General features: G+C 39.7%; 1 protein-coding gene across 2 annotated transcripts; it reads left to right on the top strand.

Annotated features, from left to right (window-relative positions):
• LOC144582588 (Golgi apparatus membrane protein TVP23 homolog B) lies at positions 1–22,597 on the top strand. Of its 2 annotated transcripts, none has more exons than XM_078373086.1 (7): positions 1–217; positions 7,021–7,103; positions 8,236–8,380; positions 13,777–13,866; positions 15,061–15,192; positions 19,996–20,124; positions 21,439–22,597. In XM_078373086.1, exons 1-7 carry the CDS (start codon positions 206–208, stop codon positions 21,463–21,465), a joined length of 618 nt encoding a protein of 205 aa, XP_078229212.1. In that variant the 5' UTR covers positions 1–205; the 3' UTR covers positions 21,466–22,597. The 2 variants fall into 2 exon arrangements, with proteins under 2 accessions (XP_078229212.1, XP_078229211.1); XM_078373085.1 differs by having other exon boundaries at positions 1–268.
• Positions 22,598–23,605: the final 1,008 nt, after the last annotated feature.

Below are 23,605 nucleotides of genomic sequence, written 5' to 3'. Positions count from 1 at the left end.
GCTCCACCCACCGGCTCCGCCACCGCTCGCCCCGCTCCCGGAGTTGCTCCTCTGGCTACGTGCTTCTAAGGGGACGTGAAGCCGGATTGAGGCTGGCACAGTGGTCCGTCCTGGCCTTTGGTGAAGGGTCGCGTCAGTTCCGACCCGGACCTGTACCCTGCTGCGCTGTCGTCGCTCCCGGAAATAGGGCTGGCGTAGGGCCGCCATGTTGCAGCAGGTGAGGGGCTGCCGGCGCGCTGGGAGGTTGGCGGCTCCTGGGACTGGCTCTGTAGGTTCCGTGGGACTGGAGTTCGTGTCCCCCCCTGCCCGCTACTCGAACTCGAGGAGGAGCGGGGCGGGCGGGAGTGGAGGGCTGTGGGTAGTTCTGAGGAGGGCGGCTGGGCGCTCTGAGGCCTCTGGAGGAGGCGTGATCCGTGTGCCGCCGAACAGGTACTGCTTTCGGCTGTGAGGACGCCCATTGTTAACCAGCGCGAGCCGGGGTCTCTTTTCTCTCAGCCTTTAGGCGAGGAGGAGCGGCCTGAGGGCCTCTTTTAGCTCCCTGACCTCCAGGGGTGCGCTGCGAATTTGTAGGAATCAACGACACCGCCAGAGCCTGGCTCTCCAGTTGCTGTTACCAAGCTCAAGTTGTTGGTGATTCTCTCCTTTATGTTAATTGTAGTCCACGTGTTGGCAGCCTGAGACTAGTAAAATTAATAATGTCTTACTTCTAGAAAACCTTACTGTTTTGTCACTTAGATTGCCTTAAGTGTTTTTTTCTTTCGTTCGAATAATTTACTGAGGGATTACTGTGACTCAGACACGGGCCCAGGGATAGGGCTGTGAACAGTACAGTCAGGTTTCTTGCCCTGTATTTTCAGGTTAGGGACGCGGGTTCCAGGGGATTGGGGTGGGGCAGTGAGACACGATAAGTTATGTAACTAAAGATATTTTCAGATAATTGCGAAGAAAGGGTGATAAAACAGCAAGTGTCTGAGGATAGGACAAGTAGGATTTGTGGTCGGAAAAGACCACTTAGGAGGAGATGCCTTGAGTGGAGAAAATCCAGTGATGGTTAAATTCAGCTCTTTGTGTTACAGGAAAGTGGTCGCGATCCAGACCCCAAAAGAGGGTTCTTGGATCAGGCAAGAAAGAATGCAGGGCGTGTCCACAGTGCAACGTGAAAGCAAGGTTATCAAGAAAGTAAAGCAATGCTGGTTGCCCATTTTTCTGGTTATTTCTTGGTGCTATGGTAAACAAGGGGTGGATTATTCATTCCCCCCATTTTTAGACTATGTAGGGTACCTTCCTGACGTTGCCATGGCATTCGTAAACTGGCATGGTGCTGTTGGAAGTATGGTAGTAAGGGTGACCAGAGGTCATTCTCCTGGCCATGTTAGTTTCGGTGGGTTTTGGCTGGCTTCTTTACTGCAACCTGTTTTTTCAGCAGTATCTTTATAACCTGTATCTTGTGCCGACCTCCTGTCTCATCCTGTGACTTAGAATGCCTTAACTCTCCGGTAATGCAGCCCTGTCCGTTTCAGCCTCATTTCACCCAGCTCCTGTTCAAGATGGGGTTGTTCTGGTTCACGTGCTTCTGTCATCTGAACCTGCACCCAGGCCAGATGAGGCTGGAGAAACACGACCATGCTGACTGTTCCCACTTTTTATTTTTGTTTACTTATTTTGAGACAGCGTTTAGCTCTCAATGCCCAGGCTGGAGTGCAGTGGTGTAATCTTGGCTCACTGCAACCTCCAACTCCTGGGTTCAAGTGATGCTAGTGCCTCTGCCTTCTGAGTAGCTGGGATTACAGGAGTGTGCCACCATGGCTAATTAGTGTGGCTAGTTTTTGTATTTTTAGTAGAGACAGGGTTTCCCTATGTTGGCCAGGCTAGTTTCAAACTCCTGACCTCAAGTGACCTGCTCGCCTCACCCTCGTAAAGTTCTGGGATTATAGGTGTTAGCCACCACCCCCGACCAGGACTGACTTTACATTGTAATAAATCCTAGTGTCTAGCAGGGCATTCAGTCAAGTGGTATATTTGTTGAAGGCATGAGTAAGCAAAGGAGTCTATAATATACAGCTGACTGTGATCAGGGCTGAGACATCTAAGTGCAAATGGGAGCCAGGGAAAGAAGCAAATCATTCCTACTACCGGGTACCGGAGAAGCTTTTTGGAGGAGAGTGTATCACCTGTGCCCTGCCAGTCCATGTAGGCCTCTGCTCACTCTAGTCCCTAGATTAGGCATATTTTCAAAGGCACAGGTGGGAATACAGGAAGTTGGTCTAAGAAATGGCCAAGTAGCCCATGCAGTAAGTGACCGATGGGAGAAGCTCCTATTGAGCTAAGGCTGAAAAGGTAAAATGGATTCAGATCTATGAGACTAGTGGTTCTCAACTTTGGCTATAATTAGAATGCTCTTTTTCTTTAAAAAAAAAAAAAAAAAAGCTGATACTTGGGTCCTGCTCCCAGGGGTTCAGATATAAGTGCTCTGAGGTGTGATTATAATGTCCAAGATTGAGATCCACTGTATGATGTTACGAATAAAAAGCTGAGGCCTTCTGCTCTCGATCCCAACAGTCTAATCGCCATCCAGTGGATAGGGAGAGATTTTCACATCAGATCATATTCCCCTACTGAAACCCCTCAGCACTATGACTAAAAAACAGACTCTCATGAACTATCATGATCTGGTCCCTGTCAATCTCTAAGACCTTATCTTAGGCCGCTCACCTTTCATTAACTGTGGTAAGCTGAATAATACCTCCTTACCCCTGCCAAAAATGTCTAGGTTCTAATCCCTGGACTGGCAAAAATAATTTCACAAATGTGATTAATTGCTATTAAGGATCTTGAGGTCCAGAGATTATCCTGATTATCCAGGCTGGCCAGATGATGTGATCACAGTGGTCCTTACAAGAGAAACAAAGGAAGGTGGGTCAGAGAAGGTGATGAAACAAGCAAAGTAGAGATCAGAGACAGATTTGAATATGCTATGCTGATGATATGAAGGGCGTTTAGAAGCAGAAACAGGGAAGGAAACCGATTCTCCAGAACCCCTACCCACATCTTGATGTTTAACCCCTTGAACCTCATCTGGACATCTGACCACCAGAACTTTATAACAGTATATAGGAATTTGCTGCTGCAGCAGCAATAGGAAACTTATATAGTACATCAGCTTCTGCCAGACTGGCCTTTTTTTTTTTTTGAGACAGGGTCTGGCTCTCACCCAGGCTGGAGTGCAGTGGAGCAATTGGGGGTCACAACTGCAGGCTCTACCTCTCATGTCTGAGCCATCTCCCCATCTCAGCCTCCTGAGTACTACAAGCCACCATACCTGACTAATATTTTAATTTCTTGTAGAAATGGGATCTCACTGTGTTGCCCAGACTAGTCTCAAACTTCTGGGCTCAAGCAGTTCTCCTGCCTTGGCCTCCCAAAGTGTTACGATGAGCCAGGCTCATCTTTTCAGTTCCTTAAACATGCCAAACTTGGGTCCCATCCAGTTCTTTTGCAAGTATGGTTCATACTACTTAGAACAGGCTTCTTTTATCTTGCTCTTTAAATGACCGGTTTCTTCTCGTTTATTCAGTAAATACTGAGTGCCTACCAAGTGCCTGGTACTGCTGTAAGTAGTACAGATTTAAAAAAAAAAAAAAAAAAGACAAATAGCTCTGCACTCCTGGAGTTAAATTTACTAAGATGGGGAAGACTATGGACACAGAAGATTTCAGGGCAAAATCAGCAGTTTGATTTTGGACATTTTAAGATGTTAGTATTTTTAAAACCAAAAAGCACTGAGAGGGAGACCCATTGGAGTGTTGTAAGTGTTTGTTAGACTGCATGTTCTGACTCACCTGTTAAAAAGAAAATTCTAGCTACTGTAGTAAAAATCTGGAGGGGGAGGGGCACGGAAGGAGGAATAAAGGCATGAAGCTAGGAGGCTGATTAGGAAACTGCTTCAATCAGGAGGCCAAGAAGTAATGGCTTAGTCTAGGGTGGATGCAGTGGAGGTGATGAAAAATAGATTCCAAATACATTTTAAGGTAGAGCTGCCAGGATTTGCTGATGGGTTGATTGGGGAGATAGAAGGTACATAAAAGGAATAAAGGAAGATTCCAAAGTTTTTGTCCTGAACAACTAAGAAGATGAAGATGGCTAAGACAGACTCTTGGCATTCTAATAATTAGAGGTGAGAGAGGTAGAAGGAATAGACACTGGGGACTGCAAAAGAAGTGCCAAGAAATGGGAGGTGAGCCAGGAGTTGGTAGTGTCCTGGAAAGCAAATGAAGTGCCTCCAGGAGGAAGATCCAACATCTGTGTCAAATGCTGCTCACAAGTAAGATGAGAACCAAAAAGTGACCACTGTATTTTTAACAGGTCATCAGGGACTTCAGTAAGAGCAGTTCCAGTATGGTTGGGAGAGGGGAGGAAAGGCTGACTAAAGTGAATACAAGAGAGACTAGAAGAATTAAGAGACAAGTCTATATAATACAAATCTTTAAAGGAAAAAGAATGGGGTGACAGGTGAAAGGGCTTGTGGTATCAAGTTTTCATTTTTTAATGTAGGTGAAATTAAAACATGTTTATATGTTGACGTGAACAAATGTTTTTAAAAGGATTAAAAAATGGATGATGCAAGAATTACTGGAACAATACCTGGCGGTAGGCAAGAGGAGATGGAAACCAGGACACAAGTAGACAGGAAGACCTAAGAACGAAGCACTGACAGCCCAGTTATCAAAAGAATATATGGCAGACTATGAGTAAACACACAATTAAATAGGCAGGCAGTGTGAAAATTCTCTTCTGATGGGTTCCATTTCTTAGTGAAACAAGAAGCAATGTTACCAGCTGAGAGAGTATAAGAGAAGAAATGTTGAAAATTTGAGTTTTATTAGTTGCCTAAGATGAGAGGGTGAAGGGGCTATGGAGATGTAGAATGACTGCCTGGCAGCACTAAGGGCTCAACTGAGGTTCACCGTCACAAATATATCAAGTGGGAACAGTTGGCGCCTGGCGGCTCACACTTGTAATCCCAGCACTTTGGGAGGCTGAAGCAGGTGGATCACCTGAGGTCAGAAGTTTAAGAAGAGCAAGACTCTGTCTCAAGAAAAAAAAAAGACCTTGCCCTTTAGGTTCTCCAGCAGCTTAATCTATATGGAGGTAGGAGAGGGTAGACCTGCAGTAAGAATACTCTGAGATAATTGTTCAAATGGAGATTTGTCCTAATGCTGTGGGAACATGGGGATTTCAGAGACAGTTTTTCAGCTGTTTGAGTATATGAGCTAAAAAACTTGAAGGAGGATTTGGTATTTATCTGGAGTTGAAGAGGGCATGGGGAAGGGAAGAATTTTCTGAGAACGTGAAAGGCAGGAGATGGGAGAGAGATCCTCGTGTTTCTTAGAGATCATGTAGTAATAGTATTGGTACAGTGCTCAACAGTGCTCAGTGGAGACAATGTCAGAGGCAAATAGGGGGCATTAGATTCTATGATCTTCTATGCTTTATGTGAAGGAACTAAATTTTATCCTATAGTTGGGGATGCCATCAAAAAATCTGAGCAATGGAGTGACATGGTGTGATTTCCATATTGGGAATATTGCTCTGGGTAATGTAGAGGAGAGACTGGAATAGAGAGGGATAAAGGGATGGAGGCTGACGAGTGGCACTAGGAGAGGAACAGGAGCAGGTTTGTTGTAGTTGAGGGGAATTGCAGTGAATTGAAGTGTGAACCACTCTTAGAAGCCTAAGGTTGTAAAAAGAAGCAATGCTTTGGGAAGACAGAGGATTGAACAGGAGATTCAGGATCAGGTTCCCCCCCCCCCCCCACCGAGACAGAGTCTTGTTCCATCGCCCAGGCTGGAGTGCAGTGGCGCGATCTCGGCTCACTGCAGCCTCTGCCTTCTGGGTTTAGGTGATTCTCTGGCCTCAGACTCCTGAGTAGCTGGGATTACAGGTGCATACCACTATACCCAGCTAAGTTTCGTATTTTTAGTAGAGATGGGATTTTTCACCATGTTGGCCAGGATGGTCTTGATCTCCTGACCTCATGATGCATCAGCCTCAGCCTCCCAAAGTGTTGGGATTACAGGTGTGAGCCACCATACCTGGCCAGGATCAGGGTTAAAAAAATTTTTTTTTTTTTTTGCCTAATAAGTGGCCTTGAAGAAGTTTATATGCTGATTAGAAAGATCCAGTAGAGGGCGGTGGCTCATACCTGTAATCCCAGCACTTTGGGAGGCAACTGCAGGCACATCACCTGAGGTCAGGAATTTGAGACCAGCCTGGCCAACATGGTAAAACCCTGTCTCTTCTAAAAATAGAAAAATGAGCTGAGTATGGTGGCATGTGCCTATAATCCCAGCTACTTGGGAGGCTGAGGTGGGAGAATCACTTGAACCTGGGAGGCAGAGGTTGCAGTGAGTCGAGATTGTGCCACTGCGCTCCAACCTGGGTAGCTCCAACCTGGGTGACGAGTGAAACTGTCTCAACAACAACCACAAGGAAAGATCCAGTAGATAGCCTTGAAGATAAGAAAGTGTAAATAAAGGGAAAAGTGATGAAACAAGTTCCCAAGCGAGGAGGCAGGAAAAGAAGGGATTCTGAGCACAAATAATTGGTTTAGCCTTGGGTAAGAAGAGAGGAGTTGTGAGAAGGGGTCATGGAACTAAGCCTGCAGTCAGATGATTTTGTGAAGGAGCCACAACCTTGAGATTATCCCCAGTAGCCTTGACTTGCTCTGTGACTTGGGAGAGAACACGTGAGGATAGGAGTAAGTTTGTAGGACCATCGTCTGCACCCCACAGTTTTCTTGGAGGGTACAGCCCAGGGGCAGGGATGGATCAGCAGAGACGTGGATTATTCCCTGGTGTTTTTGAGGATCTGCATGTGTCCTTTTTCTAAATTTTGAAATTCTGATGCTGTGACTATGTCATTATTTTTTCTTCTGTTTTGATGAGTACGCAGCTTTGTACGCAGTAGCCATGTAAACATTGAATTTCCTTTTGCTTCTTGAACATTGACTTTTCTTATTAGGATAGTAATGGTGACACTGAAGATGTTTCACTGTTTGATGTGGAAGAGGAGACAACTAATAGACCAAGAAAATCCAAAATCAGGTAGGAGGAGAAGTTGCATGAGCTGTGTTAGTGTCCAGTGCTGTTCTGTATGTATGTCGGTGCTAACTGATGGGAGTCAAGGCAGAGTTGTTTTGATGTGTTTTGGATACTGCACATTGCTAGTTTGACATTTTGTGTAAGACGAAGATGACATTTCAGATGTTTTGGGAATAATTGGCATATGGAGTGTTACTTAATACTGAGTTTTAAAATCAGCAAATCCAGATATTTGAACACCTGTGTTTTTAATTCTGTGCCGTTTTCCAAGAATGTACCATTTCTTTATATAGTTTCTATAGATACATTACATTTTGATTTGTTGTGTACATTTCAATATTATTTAACATTTCTATTCTAAATTTAATTCTCTGTAAATAAATTCACTTATTGAAAGCTAGTTATACCTGAACTTTGCTACGATGCTGTCTGTCACTTTTCTTTCATCTTTCATGCCAGTCACAACCGACCATGTATTGTATGATTTCATTTATATGAAATGTCCAGAAAGGCAAATGTGTAGAGACAAAAGAGATTAGCTGTTGCTAGAAGCTGAGGGATTTGAAGGTAAATGGGAAATGACTGCCAGTGGATACAAATATTCTTTCTGGGGTAATGAAGTTGTAAAGTTGATTGGACTGATGGTTTTACAACTCTGCGAATGTACTACAAACCATTAGATTGTTTACCTTAAATAAGTAAATTGTATGATATGTGAATTGTATCTCCAAAAAGTTATTAAAAAACAAGCAACAAACTGTAGCTGATGAAAACTTTTTCTTAATGTCTGAAGTGATTTCTGAGGGCTACTGATTGGCGTGATTTGAAAATAGGATTCAAATTCTAAGATACACTTTCCTTATTTCTCCAAGCGAGGTAAAGTCTTTTTTATATATTTTGTGAAACTTTATATTCAACGAGGCGTTAAAGTCGTGTGTGCGTTTTGTATTTTCTGTGACACTAGGGCCTAGTCAAATAGTGGGACATAAGAAAAAGAGAGGTAGGAGGTTTGCTTGCTCCTTTTATTTTGACAAAGCTCTTCACAGTTACACCATGGCTAAAGATTTTTCTCTGCGTTTGCTAGTACCTGTAGTAAAATGTAATTGCATTTCTTTCATTGTGTTTTGGTTTTCAGACATCCAGTAGCATCCTTTTTCCACTTATTCTTTCGAGTCAGTGCAGTCGTCGTCTATCTTCTCTGTGAGTTTCTCAGCAGCAGCTTTATTGCCTGTATGGTGACAATTATCTTGTTGCTGTCATGTGACTTTTGGGCAGTGAAGGTAATTTTGATTGTTTTTATTTTAAAATGATATTTATTATGAAAATGATGTATAAATAGTAAAAAATGAGAGTATTTTGCATTAATGTTAATCTTTTGTTACTTCAAACCTCATCTTTGTTAAAGTGCTAGATATATCAAATCACATGTAGATTGTTATTATTATTTTTTCATTTTTTCCCTTTGACAACACAAGGTGAGACATAGAGGTTACTGTGCCGCTGATTTTTCTGTGCCGTTTTCTAACCTACTTCAGCTTTAAAGTCTCATAAAGAAATGTGACTAGCAACCACAGACCCTACAATGTTGCTTCTAATCCATACCATGGTTTCCTTCAGGCTTACCTGTAGGTTTGCTGTATAGGATTTCTAGATGAGGCTCCAGAATAGTTTGTCTGCAAATACCTGAAAAATACCTACCTTTTGCAAAGGCTTCTATGGATGCTTTAGGGCAGTGTTTCTTAACGTCTATCAAAACAAAACTTTTGTTACTTTATGCTCTAAAGTATAAAGTATTTATTTCTGCTCTAAAGTCTAAAGTATTTAGTACATACTAGTCACAGTTTCATTTTGATAGACGTTTCTTTTTGTCGTTCATACAGTTTCTGTTCAGCTAAATAGAACATGCTTTCTAGTCAGTTCTTCCTGGTAATTGCTAAACTTAAAATTTTTCTGGGTTTAGAGTTTCAAAAAATGTGATCAAAATGGTTTATTTTTTTATAAGGTATTTATTTATTTATTTAAACAAGGGCCTAAAAAATGGCATCCTTTTGTCATTGGCACAGTTTACTTATAGATAGCCAAACAATGGAGATAAGGAAGCAAAATTAAGAAGTCAAGAATAAGGAAATTATTAAGTGGACTTGGGAAAGGGGATAAGAAGGGTTCTAAAACAGTTAAAATAGAGATGTGTCATCATTGTCATAAATCTCAGTGTACTTACTAAAAAAACAAGCAGTCTTTATCTAAACCCCTAGGTGTCCAGTATTTTGGCTTCCCTAGGCCACAGTGGAAGAAAGAATTGTCTTGGGCCACACATAAAATACACTAACATTAGTTGATGAGCTAAAACAACAACAACAAAAACCAAAATCACAAAAAAAATCTCATAATGTTTTGAGAAAGTTTACGAGTTTCTGTTGGACCGCATTCGAAGTCGTCCTGGGCAGCATGAGGTCTATGGACGGCAGGTTGGATAGGCTTACCCTAGCTGGTGGTAATGAAGATAAAGAAGAGGTAGAGAAGGGAAAATTATTTAAAGGTGTGATTAAATGCTACAGCTTATATCGGTTTTTATTTTATTCTTCACTCTGACAAATTGAGTCAAAAAGGTTAAATAATGTTTTAAAAAACTTAATGACAACTATTAGTAAAATTTAAAACAAGTTATGTATCTTCTGCAACCATGGAGAAGATGGAGCAAGTAAAACAGTTCATATAGCAAAAGAGGAAAACAAAGCAAGTGTCAAGGAAGCTTAAATATCAGAAAGCACATTTATCAGGTGATGTAAGTAATAGCAAATAATAGTAAATATAATTTGATTAAACCACGCTTTTAAAGACAAGAATACTAAGATTGGGCCAGAAATCGAAGTCCAAACAAAAGATCTAACCAAATTAATGACATTAGAAAAAATAAAATATGGCAAAGATAACATCAGATCAATTCAAACAAAAAGAAACCTGGCAAGAGATTATTATCAGATGAGATAGGAATCAGAATAAGAAAGCACTAAGTGGAACAAAAACAGATCATTTTATGAATCACAGTGAAGATCACTCACAGAATAAAACTATATCGAACTATGTGTAATAAAAAAAAGTTAGGAATATTAGAAGATAGAAAAGCATTCTGATAAATCTAACAAACTACTATCTTTAACAAACCAAATTGCCAAAAAATAAATAAGGTCTGAAGAATCTGAATGAAATAATTAGCAACATCAGTTTCATAGCAGTATTTGGAACTGTGTATGTACAGAGAGAATACTTTCTTGTTAAAATTGACTAGTGTGAAGAAAATCCAAATAAAATTGCTCAAAGTGTCTAGATTTTCTAGTCCAATGAAACAAAACTAGAAATAAATAGAAAGCGGTTGTCAAAATTGGAATTCTTTTTAAAAAGCTAACTACTATGTATCTTGTGTTTAAAAGGAAGCAAAAACTGCAAATATAGGTTATTTATACCTTAGTGGTGGTGATCATTTACAGTCAAGCTTTCTGAATATGTCAAAAACTGAATTCAGGGGAAAATCATAGACTAAAGGCTTTTGTCTTAGACAAAGAGTGAAAATAATGGACTTACTTGAGTCCAGAAGTTTCAAAAACAAGCAGTAAGCCTGAGAAATTAGGAAAACAAACTAATCAAGATAAAAACAGGAAATAAATAGTTGGAAAATGGGAACATAGAAGAGTTTGAAAGTATTCTGAGAGCATTCTTTGGAAATACCTGTAGAAGAGAACTCTGGTTTAGGTCCCTTGCCCGCTCTTTTTTTTTCTTTTTTACTTAGCTTTTAATTAGAATCTCTCTTACAGGAATTTCGGTCTCATAAGACTCCTCCTTTTCTTCTCCTGTGTTCCTTTCCTAAGGGGTGCCATCTGTGCTGCTTGTTTCGATTGCTGATGTGTAAACTGTGTTGCCTCCCAGATCCGTATCTCCATCCAGATTTGTCCTCACAACTCAAGACCTCTTCATGTGTCTTCTTGATATTTTTATGTGGCTGTCTTGAACGCATCTCAAATTTTTTTTTTTTTTTTTTTTTTTTTTTTCAGACGGAGTCTTGTTTTGTTGCCAGGCTGGAGTGCAGTGGTGCAATCTTGGCTCACTGCAACCTCTGCTTCCCGGGTTCAAGTGATTCTTCCGCCTCAGCCTCCCAAGTAGCTGGGACCACAGGCGAGTGCCACCATGCCTGGCTAATTTTGTATTTTTAGTAGAGACGAGGTTTCACCATGTTGGCCAGGATGGTCTCGATCTCTTGACCTTGTGATCCACCCGCCTGGGCCTCCCAAAGTGTTGGGATTACAGGTGTGATCCACCGTGCCTGGCTTTTTTTTTTTTTTTGAGATGAAATCTTACTCTGTTGCCCATGCTGGAATGCAGTGGCGCCATCTTGGCTCACTGCAACCTCCACCTCCTGGGTTCAAGTGATTCTCCTGCCTCAATCTCCCAAGTAGCTGAGACTACAGGCACACGCTACCATGTCCAGCTAATTTTTGTATATTTAGTAGAGATGGGTTTCACTGTGTTGGCCAGGCTGGTCTCAAATCCAAGTAAGCCACTGCACCTGGCCAGGCATTTCATATCTTAACGTGTAAAATACTAGTTGTCATCTTCCATTCCCCAGAAGCTCTTCTTTAAGTGTTCCCTTTCACAGGGCCTAGAATCACTATTTTTTTACTTGAGCAAACCAGAAATGGATCAGTTGCCTCCTTCCTACTCCATTTCCAATTACCAACTCCCATAAATCCGTAGATTGTACTTTCTTCATTAGGGCTTCATTGCCTGCTGCTCTACCTGGAATGCTCTTCTTGCTCCCATATCACATTAATACAAGTATTCCTAATCTTTTAATGCATGGGCCCCTTTCATAGTCTCACGAATAATGTTTTCACATACATAAAATACACGATTACAAAGTAAGTACTTATATTGGACTATAACTTAAAATTATTAAAAAGGTACATTTCTGATTGAGTTATGTGTGTAGTAGTCCCCCCATTATCTGAGGTTTCACTTTCTGCAGTTTCAGTTACTGCAGTACACTACACTACATACACTAAGATATCGTGAGAGAAAACTACATTCATGTAACTTTTATTAGAGTATGTTGTTACAGTTGTTCTATTTTTAGTTCTTGTTAATCTCTTACTGTGCCTTATTTGTAAATTAAACTTTATCTTAGGTAAGTATGTATAAGAAAAAATAGAGCATATATATATATAAGGTTTGGTATTATGCACAATTTTAGGTGTCCGCTGGGGGTCTTGGAATGTATCCCCTGTAGGTAAGGGAGGACTACTATGCTTTGTGAATGTGTTAATGATAAGATCTAGTGGCAGGTTTAATAACTACTTTCAAAGAAGTGGTGCGCATAAGCAATATTTTGAGATAATCGCAGCAAGTATAGTACAAAATGAAAAAATTGCATTGGGGTATTTTTAATTTTGCCTACATTCATAGTTTGTTGTCTACATTCATAATTTAAAGGTATGCTAAATTTCAGCCAGAGGTTAATGAAAATGAAGATAACATTTTTTTCCCATCAAAGTTCACAGAACCACTGAATCTGTCAGTGAACGTGATTAATTAAACATCCCCAGTACTGTTGACTCCTATTTATCCTTTAAATTTCATTCCAAATGTTGATTCTTCATGGAGTCATTTGCTGACACCCAGACTAGATTAAATTTCACTGTTATGCTCTTCAAGCATCCCACACTTTTCCCTTGCAGCACTTACTTCAGTTAATAGTGGTGCATTTGTGCATTGATTGTCTGCCTGTCTTTGTCTCTTTCCCTGAGGAAAGAGATGGCATCTGTTAGTCACTGCTTTAATACCAGCACATAGTAGATGCTCAGTTAATATTTGTTGAGTAAATACACACTAGGAAAGCTATCAAAGTAATTTGTTATGTTAGTAAGTAAGAAAAGAGCTTGGTACACTTGAGAGACTGAAGGCCAGTGCCTATAACCATTTTTAGGGATATGGAGTCACGAAATATATGTAGCTACAGTCAGGATATAAGGTAGGTCACAGTAATCAAATAGCAAGGGGTTTAGGTAAAATTAGGGAACTGGAGAAAGGGCAAATTGTTCATGAGGAAAAAGAGAAGGGGTAATGTATGTTTGTTTGTTGGTTGGTTGGTTTTGAGACAAAGTCTTGATTCTTCATCCAAGCTGGAGTGCAGTGGTGCCATGTCGGCTCACTGCAACTTCCGCCTCCTGGGTTCCAGTGATTCTCTGCCTCAGCCTCCTGAGTAGCTGGGATTACAGGCGCCTGCCACCATGCCTGGCTAATTTTTGTCTATTTTACTAGAGAATGATGTTTCACCATCTTGGCCAGGCTGGTCTTGAACTCCTAACCTTGTGATCCACCTGCCACAGCCTTCCAAAATGCTGGGATTACAGGTGTGAGCCACCGCACCCGGCCATTGAGAAGGGGTAATGTTTATGGGTGGACTTATTGCTTGCTTTGTTACCTCTACCCCACTGCTAATCCTGCCATTACCGTTTTACTTAATCGTTTAGCCAGGCCTGATACATAGTAGTCTTTGCTAACTGGATATTATGGAGGAAAGCTGAAGGCTTTTATTTGCGAAATGTTAGACTAAGATATGAGCTTACGATAGATCTTTAAATAATGCTTTTAAAATGTACCTGTTTATATTAATCTTCACCAGAATGTCACAGGTAGACTAATGGTTGGCCTACGTTGGTGGAATCACATTGATGAAGATGGAAAGAGCCATTGGGTGTTTGAATCTAGAAAGGTAAACTGCCTTTTTTGTTTTAATCAGTGTTATCAGCTAAATTATTTGTAGATTATATTTCAATATTGGAGGATAAATTATTCAGAATTAAAAACACTGTACCAAATCACTTAGCATGTCAGTACTAAATGAGATGGCCTTGTAGAATTTAATGCATTTTTCTGTCTAGTTCAGCCCAGAAACAAGCAATATACAGAATAGAATCTTTTGAAGGAAGATACTGGGTCACAGTTTATACAGTGTGCTAACCTGCCTGTCAGGGATTGCTGATAAAAGATCTCTTTGTTGTCTTGGTGGGTATCTCCATGTGTCCCTCTATGCTCAGCAGGTAACTGCTTTCAACATCTTATTCTGTCTTTGCTCCGATGGCTGTCTTTTATTTCTGGGCAGAGGAGGAGGAGGAGGAGGAGGAGGGGGAGGAGGAGGGGGAGGAGGAGGAGTAGGAGGAGGAGGAGTGCAATTGGATAGTAAATCTGGTTGGAGCACCCTATTCTTTAAGCTGCTGCCTTCAGGAGCTCTGGGGGGTCCCGTGTCTGCTTTGGGTTAGCCTGCTACACTATAGTAAATATTCACTTTCCTCTTGGAAATAAGTTTTGGAAGCAGAGGACAAAATTCCTGGCGATAGTACACCAAGGGCATTGACAAGTAATTCTAAGAAAGTGGTACTGTGTTCAGTGAGTCTATATTCTTTTATATTATAGAATCTACCTTGGAAACAGCTTACCACCTTTTAAATTCCTGGGTATTGCTAAGACATTTTGATAATTGTTCAGTATCCCTTGATTCCATTTTCTTTTCCTCTGGACCCTAATTTGACCTTTTAGTCTCTAGAATAATTGTAACCGTGATTTCCTTGATCTTTAGTCAGAAAGGTATCATTTAGAGCTTCCTTATAAATAAATAGTACAAGTGCAAGAAGAATGGAATAGAAGCCTATCAGAGCCCACTCTTTACTGTCATGAGTTGTGGTAAACTGTCTATCCTGCCCTGAAAATGCAAAATTCTTGAGTTAATATAAATCAGTTTCTAAAGTTACAAGAGTGATAGAGTGATTTTTTTGGGGGGTTCTAACTTAGGACTTGGGCTGTCTGTATTAAGATTTGAACTTGTGGGTAATATGTCTTTTATTAAACATGTTGAACTTTTTATTGCTAAATCTCACAACATGATCATTGAATTTGTGTTCTTTTATAGGAGTCCTCTCAAGAGAAGAAAACTATGTCAGAGGCTGAATCAAGAATCTTTTGGTTGGGACTTATCACCTGTCCAGTGCTGTGGGTGATATTTGCCTTTAGTGCCCTCTTCTCCTTCAGAATAAAGTGGTTGGTGAGTATCAATGTAGAAACTTTCAAATAATCCATTAAGATGTCTGATGGTAATCATAGGAAGCAACAGCCTAGTCCTATCATTAGGGACCGATCTTGAATAGGCAGCTTCATCATGTAATTCCTAAGTTTTGCTTCCCAACACTACCTTTGTCTGTAGTACTGGAGAAGAGATTGTATGAAAGACTCCTTCCCACCAGTTTTCTAGGATATTAGTGGTCTTTTCAGCAGTCTTACAACTACTGTCTGAGTAGCTGTAGTCAGACAGTAGTTGGAATGATTGGGGGTTGTGAGGCATCTTTACTTCGTGAGGTTTTATGGCCTCTCCACATGTTTTTCCATGTGCCTCAGTTTGGGCTTCCTCATGGCATGGTGGCCTCATGTTGGTGGGACTGCTTACATGGAGGCCCAGGACTCCACTTGAGGAGTGTTACAGCTCACAAGCTTTTACAATCTAGCCTAAGATGTCGTGGCATCACTTCTGCTGCCTACCCACATTCACGGAAATGGGAATTAGGCTCTACTCTTGCTAAGGAGTAAGAAGGTGCTAGAAGACTGTGTAGAAGAGGAGACTTGTTGCTGCCGTCTTTGGAAAATAGTTTTGCACTTGACCAATTTGTGAGTCTTATTCTTTCTTATAGCTTACATTATTTTTCTTATTTTATATCTGATATCACACAATACTTATTGATATCAGATATATTTTAGCCTTAATTATGTTTTTCCTCCTAATTTGTAGTATTTTCTTATTCCTATTTTGCGATATAGGTTCTTTTTTTCTTGCGTGTGCTCATATATTCATACTTTCCTTTTTTGGATTTGGAAGCTTATTGTCTTTCAGTTCTAGTAGTTACCTCTAGTACATACTTTATATGTTTATATCATTACCCTCTTTGTTGAATTTGGAAATTCATTTCAATATTTATGGATTTCCTGCTCTGGAAAATGGGGAAGTTTATACTCATATGCTTTCTTTAACTTCTCCCTGCTCCTACCTCTAGATTTTTGCTTCTTATAGTCTTACTTTAGTCCTTCTAGTGGTTTTCTTTGTAACATTAGTTAATGTACTTAAGCTTGTTTAATGACTTAATAGACTGTTTAGAAGGGAAAGAAAATAAACACTCATATTCCTTCCTGTGAGTTTCTTTCTTTCTTGTTTGTTCCAATATTATTTTTGTGTTGTCAAGTTCATAATATTTATCTTTCGAAAACATTTCTTACTGGTTGTTCAGTCCTTGATCTGTTTTTTTTTTTTTTTTTTAAAGTCGATTCATTGCCTATTGCAAATCTTACTGCAGCTTCTCCTTTTACCTATTGTTTGGCTACATTTCACTGTTGGGTGATATTTTGTAAAAGAACATGTACGCATTATTTTCTTTTGACTCATGTTTAAACATGTGAGCCTATGGACTGTTCCTGAATGATGACTTGGCTGGATTAATATTCTTGGGTCACAGTTTATTTCTTTGTGGAAGACACTATTCCATCGTTTTCTTGTATTAAATATTTTGGAGAAGTCTGAAGCCAGGCTTACTTAACAGTTGTAATCTCTCCCCGTAAGGTTTTGTTTTTTAGTTTGTGACATTTAAAAATATAACATGGATGTATCTGTATTTATCTTTCCGTATTAAGTTTTCTGGGGCCTGTGTGCCTTTCTGACAAACATACTGAAGTTTTGCTTGGAATCAGGAAAATTGTTTTCTGTTAAATCTTTGCATTTATTTATGTTCTATTTTTTGACCTTTAATTCTGAGGTACCAGTTATGTCTATGTTGGATCATTTTTATCTTTTCTCATCTATTTTCTTGTTGCTTTAATCATTCGTCTTTTCCTTATTTATTCAGCAATTATTTTTAAGAGTTCACCGTTGTATCAGAGCTGTCTGGGGACACAGGGGGATAAGTTAGGAGACAGGTAAGCAAGATGACTGCTCCAGTAGAGCTTATGTTTTAGTGGAAGGTAGATAGTAAAAAGTACGGTAGGGGATGTTAGTTAATGATACAAAGCAATGGGGTAGAGAGTGCAGAGGAGAGAACAACAACTATTTAGGAAATATTTAGAGAAGCTAAAGCTTCTCTCTGTATTTTCTTAGCTCTGCCAGCTCCATTTCCACTCCTGTTATCTCACCCTCAAGGTTTTTGAGTTCTTATCTTTAGGTTCCTCTGTAGGGTGAAATATTCCCAGGAATGCTTTTATTTTGGCGGGTTTTTTTTTTCTTTCAGAGTAGATTCTTCACCTGTCTTCTGGATACTATGCTGCTTTTTTTCTTTTTTTGCTATAGTTTTGTATAAATGCACTTCCCTTTTTCCTTAATCCATTTTGCTCATCCTTATGGTGACAGCCCTGTCCAGCCCTTCTCTTTCTGCTGGTTTAGTGTTGGTGAATCTTCCTTGACCACCTTCCCCTGATGTCTGAAGCATGTGGCTGCTGCTTTGAGCTGGAGGTGCAGTGCTGGGATCGGTGGCCTGAAGACACGGGCGTGAGGTGCAAGGTGGAGAACTTGGCCAGGTTCTGGCTCTTTGCTGGGCTGCCTGGGTTTTGCGTTCTCTCTTCCTTAGGGGAGCTCTTATCTCCTGGTTGGCTGTGCACTCCCTTCTGGTTCTCCCTTTCTGCTTTGAATTGTTTGTGAGACCTTGAAGCTTTAGCATCCATCCAGGAGAGTCAGCCCCATTTTTTTCTAGTAGTGTTTCTTCTTCCTTAAAAGAAAACAGGGAGAGGTTATGTGAAAGCCAGTTTGATCCTGTGTTAACCTACTTATGCCTAGGGTTCCATTATTGGAACGCTAGGCATGTGGGAGTTATTTATATCCTGCTCAAGGTCATTAGCAAGGTCTGATTTTTTTACTCAAAAAATTGCAACCTACAGTGTAAATGGGTTAAGACCACAGGACAGGAAGGGGCTTCACTCAGGCTTTCCATGAGTCTCCCACCTCCTCACTTCTCTTAAGATGATCAGCGCTCATGATTTTTGGTCCTTCTATGCTTCCTCTCCTGCCTTTTTCTCACCTGGTGGTACCACTGTGGCCAGCTGCAGAGAGATTCCTGCCTTTTTGGGTCATTGTTAGTTGGGAGAAGTTTCTGCTATCATGACTATTTCTGCATTTTTTTCCTCTGCATTTTTTTGCTTCTTTATAAGTTGCTGGGGATGGTAATTAGTGTAATTTTCCATAGAGCTTCTTTGGAGAGCTTGGAACTGTTTAGGATTGTTCCAAGCTGGCTCTTTCTTTGGCCACTAGCCCTTTTTTATGTTTGTTTGTATTAGTTTGTTTGCATTTTTAAAAACACTGTTTGCTGTTTATACCTTCAGGGAGGGAGATCTTCATGTCAGACTTCACCGCACCATCTTAAACCAGAAGTTTAACTTACAGCTGTTAAAATTTGTTGCCATTGAGTAAACTGCCAGCTCCATTTTTATCTCCTGTTATCTCACCCTCAAGCTTTTTGAGTTCTTATCTTTAGGTTCCTTGGTCTGTGAATTCAGGTGCACCCTGGCATGTTGATATATATATATACCCAGTAGTGCCCCTGTTTGAGAAGCATGGGAAATTAAAAGGAAATTTATTCAAATAAAGACACAGTTTTCTGTTCACTTAGGTAACTGGCATCCTCTTATTAAACCAACACATTTAATTCCATGAAACGTAAGTTTAGAACAGAAAGTACCACCTCCTCTTCTTTTACTAGGAATATGAACCTGTTCATTAATTGAACATTTAAATCCATTAATTAAACAATTAACTATATCTTGTTAAGGGTAAGGAGAATAAATCTAGATTGGAAAAAGACATTTTGTTTAGCTGTTTTGCTTATCATAGATATAAAAGAGTAGAAGGTCCGATGAGCTGTTTATTCCAGAACAAGGGTTGGCAAACTGTGGCCTGCAGGCCAAATCCAGCCTGACACTTGCTTTTGTAAATTGTTATTGAAAAACAGCCTTGCCCATTTTTTTTATATATTATCTATGGCTGCCTTTGTATTAGAACAGCAGAGTTGAGTAATTGCAACAGAGACCATATGGTCTAAAATATTTATGATTTGGCCCTTTACAGAAGAACTTGGCTGATCACTGTATTCTAATTTTTAACCTTGGGAATTCCTCACATTGTCTTAATTAATTTTTCTAATGAAGATTAATTACAAATTTTTAAAGAGTGTGTTTTTGAGTTTCTTTTTCTCACTTCTCATTGATCCTAGTGAGATCACCATAGGTGAGAAAAAGAAACTCACAGGAACAAACAGCTCTGCCAAAGTACAGTTCCCCTCGGAGCTGTCTGTCTCCCTCCTCACCAAAGGCAGGCATCTGTTGATTGCTGCCTTAGGGCGTTGTGTCTACTTTACCAGAAGCCAGTTGTCACATAGAGCAGAGATTCACCTCTACCTGCTCTCAGTTTACTGAACTTGATCTGCCTCTTTACTGTTCTTTTGTGATTCTTACAGGAATAATGAACATTTGAGCCTTCCCTGAGTCATTTACTTTCCCTAACTTTACTCACAGACCAATGGGAAACAGAGCAAGAAGGCTCCCCCTTCACTGCATCCCCAGTGGCTAGCATGGTGCCTGGCACATACAGCAGTTGTGTTGAGTAAATACTAGCTGTGTGAACGACTTGGGCCTTGTACAGAGTGTCTATCCAGATGGGTTTGTTCTGGCAGCTGTCTCTGGAAGAGTCTCACTGGCACAATGGTGACTTTGCAGAGCTTCCTGTTTCCTCTTTCTCATGACAATCTGCCTTGTCTCATTTATGGCACAGAGAAAGGTCAATTTCAGGCCAGTAATCATTGATAATTTTTTTCCCTTGTCCCAGGCGGTGGTTATCATGGGTGTGGTGCTACAGGGTGCCAACCTGTATGGTTACATCAGGTGTCAGGTGGGCAGCAGAAAGAATTTAACCAGCATGGCTACTTCATATCTTGGAAAGCAGTTTTTAAGACAAGTAAGTGTTTTCTGGATGTTATCAGTGACTAATGTAGTGATTTTTAACTTTTATAGTTTAATTTTTATGAAATGCTCCTTAACAGAAGTTTTTTTTTTTAAGGCATATGCTTATTTAAATGTAAGATAAATATGTTTGAATTGCTCTTTGGAGGTGTTGAAGACATTCTGGAAGTGTGTTGTCAGTATCCTAAAATTATTTTTAAAGCCAGGAAAGATAAACTATCATTGATAGTAACTTGTTTTTAAAAAATTACTTTAGGTTCATTTGTTTTTCATTAACTGTGGGAGCTTTAAGTGAATGTCCTTGAAGAGTGTATGTTGTATGGTTTTAGGGAGAGCAGTTGATTTTTCTTTCCCCCTAGAACATAAAAGGTTTTACTATAATACCCCCATGTCAGGGTTTTCAGGAGGATAAGTAGTAATCATAGACAAATAATCGTTGGTTAAATCTCTTGGGAAAAATGAGTATGTCTTTATATGAGTAATACCTTGCATTTGGTTAGTACAGTAGGTTGGGGAAGTGATGTTATATGTTATATGGGACAGGGATTCTCAAACTCGAACATAGATGAGAATCACCTAGAGGGCACAAGATTGCTGGGTTCTGCCCCCAGGCTGCTTATTCAGTGGATCTGGGGGTGGGGTCTCATAATTTGCATTTCTCCTAAGTTTTCACGTGGTACCGAGGGCGCTGGTCCAGGGTTTACATTTTAGATAACTAAAGCCCTAAGAAATTAAATGATTTACTTAAGATCATACAGCTAATAAGTGATACAAAGCTAGATCTTGAACCCAGCTCTCTCTACTCAAAATGTATTGCTCTTTTTATTTTACCATACAGTTTCTCTTACAGAAGATGAAAAGTAGAGAAAATGAGTATTTGTGTAGGGACATGTCATCTCATTCTGAAGGATTTTTGCATGGCCCAGTATATCTTTACTGTAGTCCACCTTAGGGTAACTTGCATGTATGTGCTTATTAGGTTTTTTCCCTTAGAATTTTCAGTGTTTCTGAAGGTGTGGAGGGACATGGAATACAGGTGAAATTAAGCCTTAAGCCTGACGTAGCATGGATAGGGTTAGTATCTTACATGGTACCTGGCATCTGCTCAAATGGGACTAATTAGACAGCTGGGTAGATGATGGTATCCATGGATTTACTTCTGTAGCATGTCTACTTTTTAAGGTGATTGGGTGTATGTAAGGCCATGCTCTGCTTAGAAATATAGAATGTTTTCCTAGGCGTAGGCCTTGAAGTCCATGATGTGTGAAGTGAAATCACTTTGATATTAAGGAGTTTTTGTCTTTTGCAGAACACTGGAGGTGATCAGACTTTCTGAAGAGAGAAAGATTATGCGCTTTGTTACATTGGGGAACAACTGAAGAGATTCTTGACTCTGAACCTTTTAGAGCTGAGTCCATGTTGCAACAAGGAGTGTTGGCTTTGTTTTTCCACTTAAAAACTTTATTTATAAAAAGAAAAAGTAGTTTTCTTATTAAGCTTTTATATCCTTTCTAGCAATTGGGGCTAGAAAGTATTATGTTGACTCTAGAAACGTTGTCAAGATTTGTTCTGTGGTGTAGGTATGCACATGGCTATGTAGTATCAATATATCCCAAGTTAGTGAAAGTGTTCATTTACGTAGGTAAGAGAGACCTTTGTATTTTGATCCACAGAACACAGAAGGATGTGTTTAGTCTGTCCGAAAGCTCTATGTGTTTACATATTATTTCTTTAGATTATTTTCAAAAGTAAGTTTTGCTTCCATGGTTAAGAGTGAGCACTTTGGCTTATGTATAAGTTAGAAATAATTATTAGTTTTTAATATGTACTTCATGGGGAAATTTCTTAGACATATGCAAGCAAGCGAAAACAATTAAGGCCAATGATAACTACTTTCTAAAATTTTATTTTTGTCTGTAAGAAGTCATTTACTTAAGGCCCAGTTAATATAAATGGAATCATCGTAGTTTGTTTAAGGAATACCCAGAGATTGCTGCTGTTCTATTTGTTTTCAGAAAGGATAGCTAGATAGAAAACTCTTCAGTGGACCTTGAGCTAATAAATGTATCTTTTACCTAAAGAGCATTATTCTCATGTGATAATGGGAATAATCATTTATATACTTGGCATAATAAATGCCTAAAAAGACATTTTATTTTCTGAATCTATTTTTTTCTTGCTATAATGGGGATATTGTAAATTATGCATTTGTATTAATGGTATTTCTTAAAGCAATAGATGTAACTAAACTAAACCAATCTACATACTGTTGTAGGCATCTGTAAATTCTGTTGTAGGTTCTATAAACTTTGTTGAAGTCTTAATCAGCAGATTATGTTGTAAATATATTTGTACATGTTAAAGATATTTTTAAGATTATTTGTTTATTGAATAAGTGTCTCATTGGAATGATAGCTTTGAAGGTGCAAAACTTTATATTTGTATAAAATTCTACTGTTTACAAGGCATTTGACATGTGTAATCTCATTTAACCCTCATGACAAATACGTAATACTTTAGATGATGAAGCTGAACTTCAGGTTATTGAATGACTTTCCCAAGGAAAACAGACTACAGGAGTATCTGTAGGCTATAAAACACGATATATTAGTATTTAGAGAAAGTATTTGCTCTAAATGCTGTTTCCTTTCTTAAGAATTACTAATTTATTAAGGGCTTGTTTAGTTTACTTATATTCAGCTGTTCTGTCTGGTGAGAAAAGTTGGTACTTCACTAAAGACATTTTAAAATTTAACCTGTAAGATCTAACCTAAATCTTTAGGGTTAGAGTCTAACAGAGGATACACTGGCATAGTTCTTTGGGTAACTGTGTGATTTGAACTGCAATTCTAAACCATGAAACAACTGAATTTTAGAATATGCACATGGCAGGAGCTATCATGTATTCCCTAATAATTGTTTTTCTCCTATGATTTCCCACTTACTTCGCTAGGGCATGACATCCTGGAATAGAGATAACTTTTCCTAGATTTTATTGTTATATCTTGGTGTGGCTACATGACAAAGTTTAGGCCAATGGGGACACTTCCAGGAAGTATCCTTAAAAGGAGGAGGCATGCCCATCCCTTCCCCTTTTTTCCTGATAGGCAGACAGAATAGCTGGAACTAGAGCAGCCGTCTTGGACTATGTGGTAAAGGCCTTGTTTTGTGAATGGCAGAGAAATGAGGTAGATACTCTCTGAATCCCATCTTGGAGTATAGCAGCCCCGAACTGCCTGACTGACTTTTTTGTTTTGAGATGGAGTTTTGCTCTTGTCACCCAGGCTGGAGTGCAGTGGTGTGATCTCAGCTCACTGCAACCTCTGCCTCCTGGGTTCAAGCAATTCTCCTGCCTTAGCCTCCCTAGTAGCTAGGATTACCACCATGCCCGGCTAATTTTTGTATTTTTAGTAGAGACAGTGTTTCACCACATTGGCCAGGCTAGTCTTGAACTCCTGACCTTAGGTGATCCGCCC

This window comes from Callithrix jacchus, chromosome 5 (assembly GCF_049354715.1).
Source record: "Callithrix jacchus isolate 240 chromosome 5, calJac240_pri, whole genome shotgun sequence".
Taxonomy (NCBI): domain Eukaryota; kingdom Metazoa; phylum Chordata; class Mammalia; order Primates; family Cebidae; genus Callithrix; species Callithrix jacchus.
This window is presented reverse-complemented; position numbering and strand designations above follow the sequence as displayed.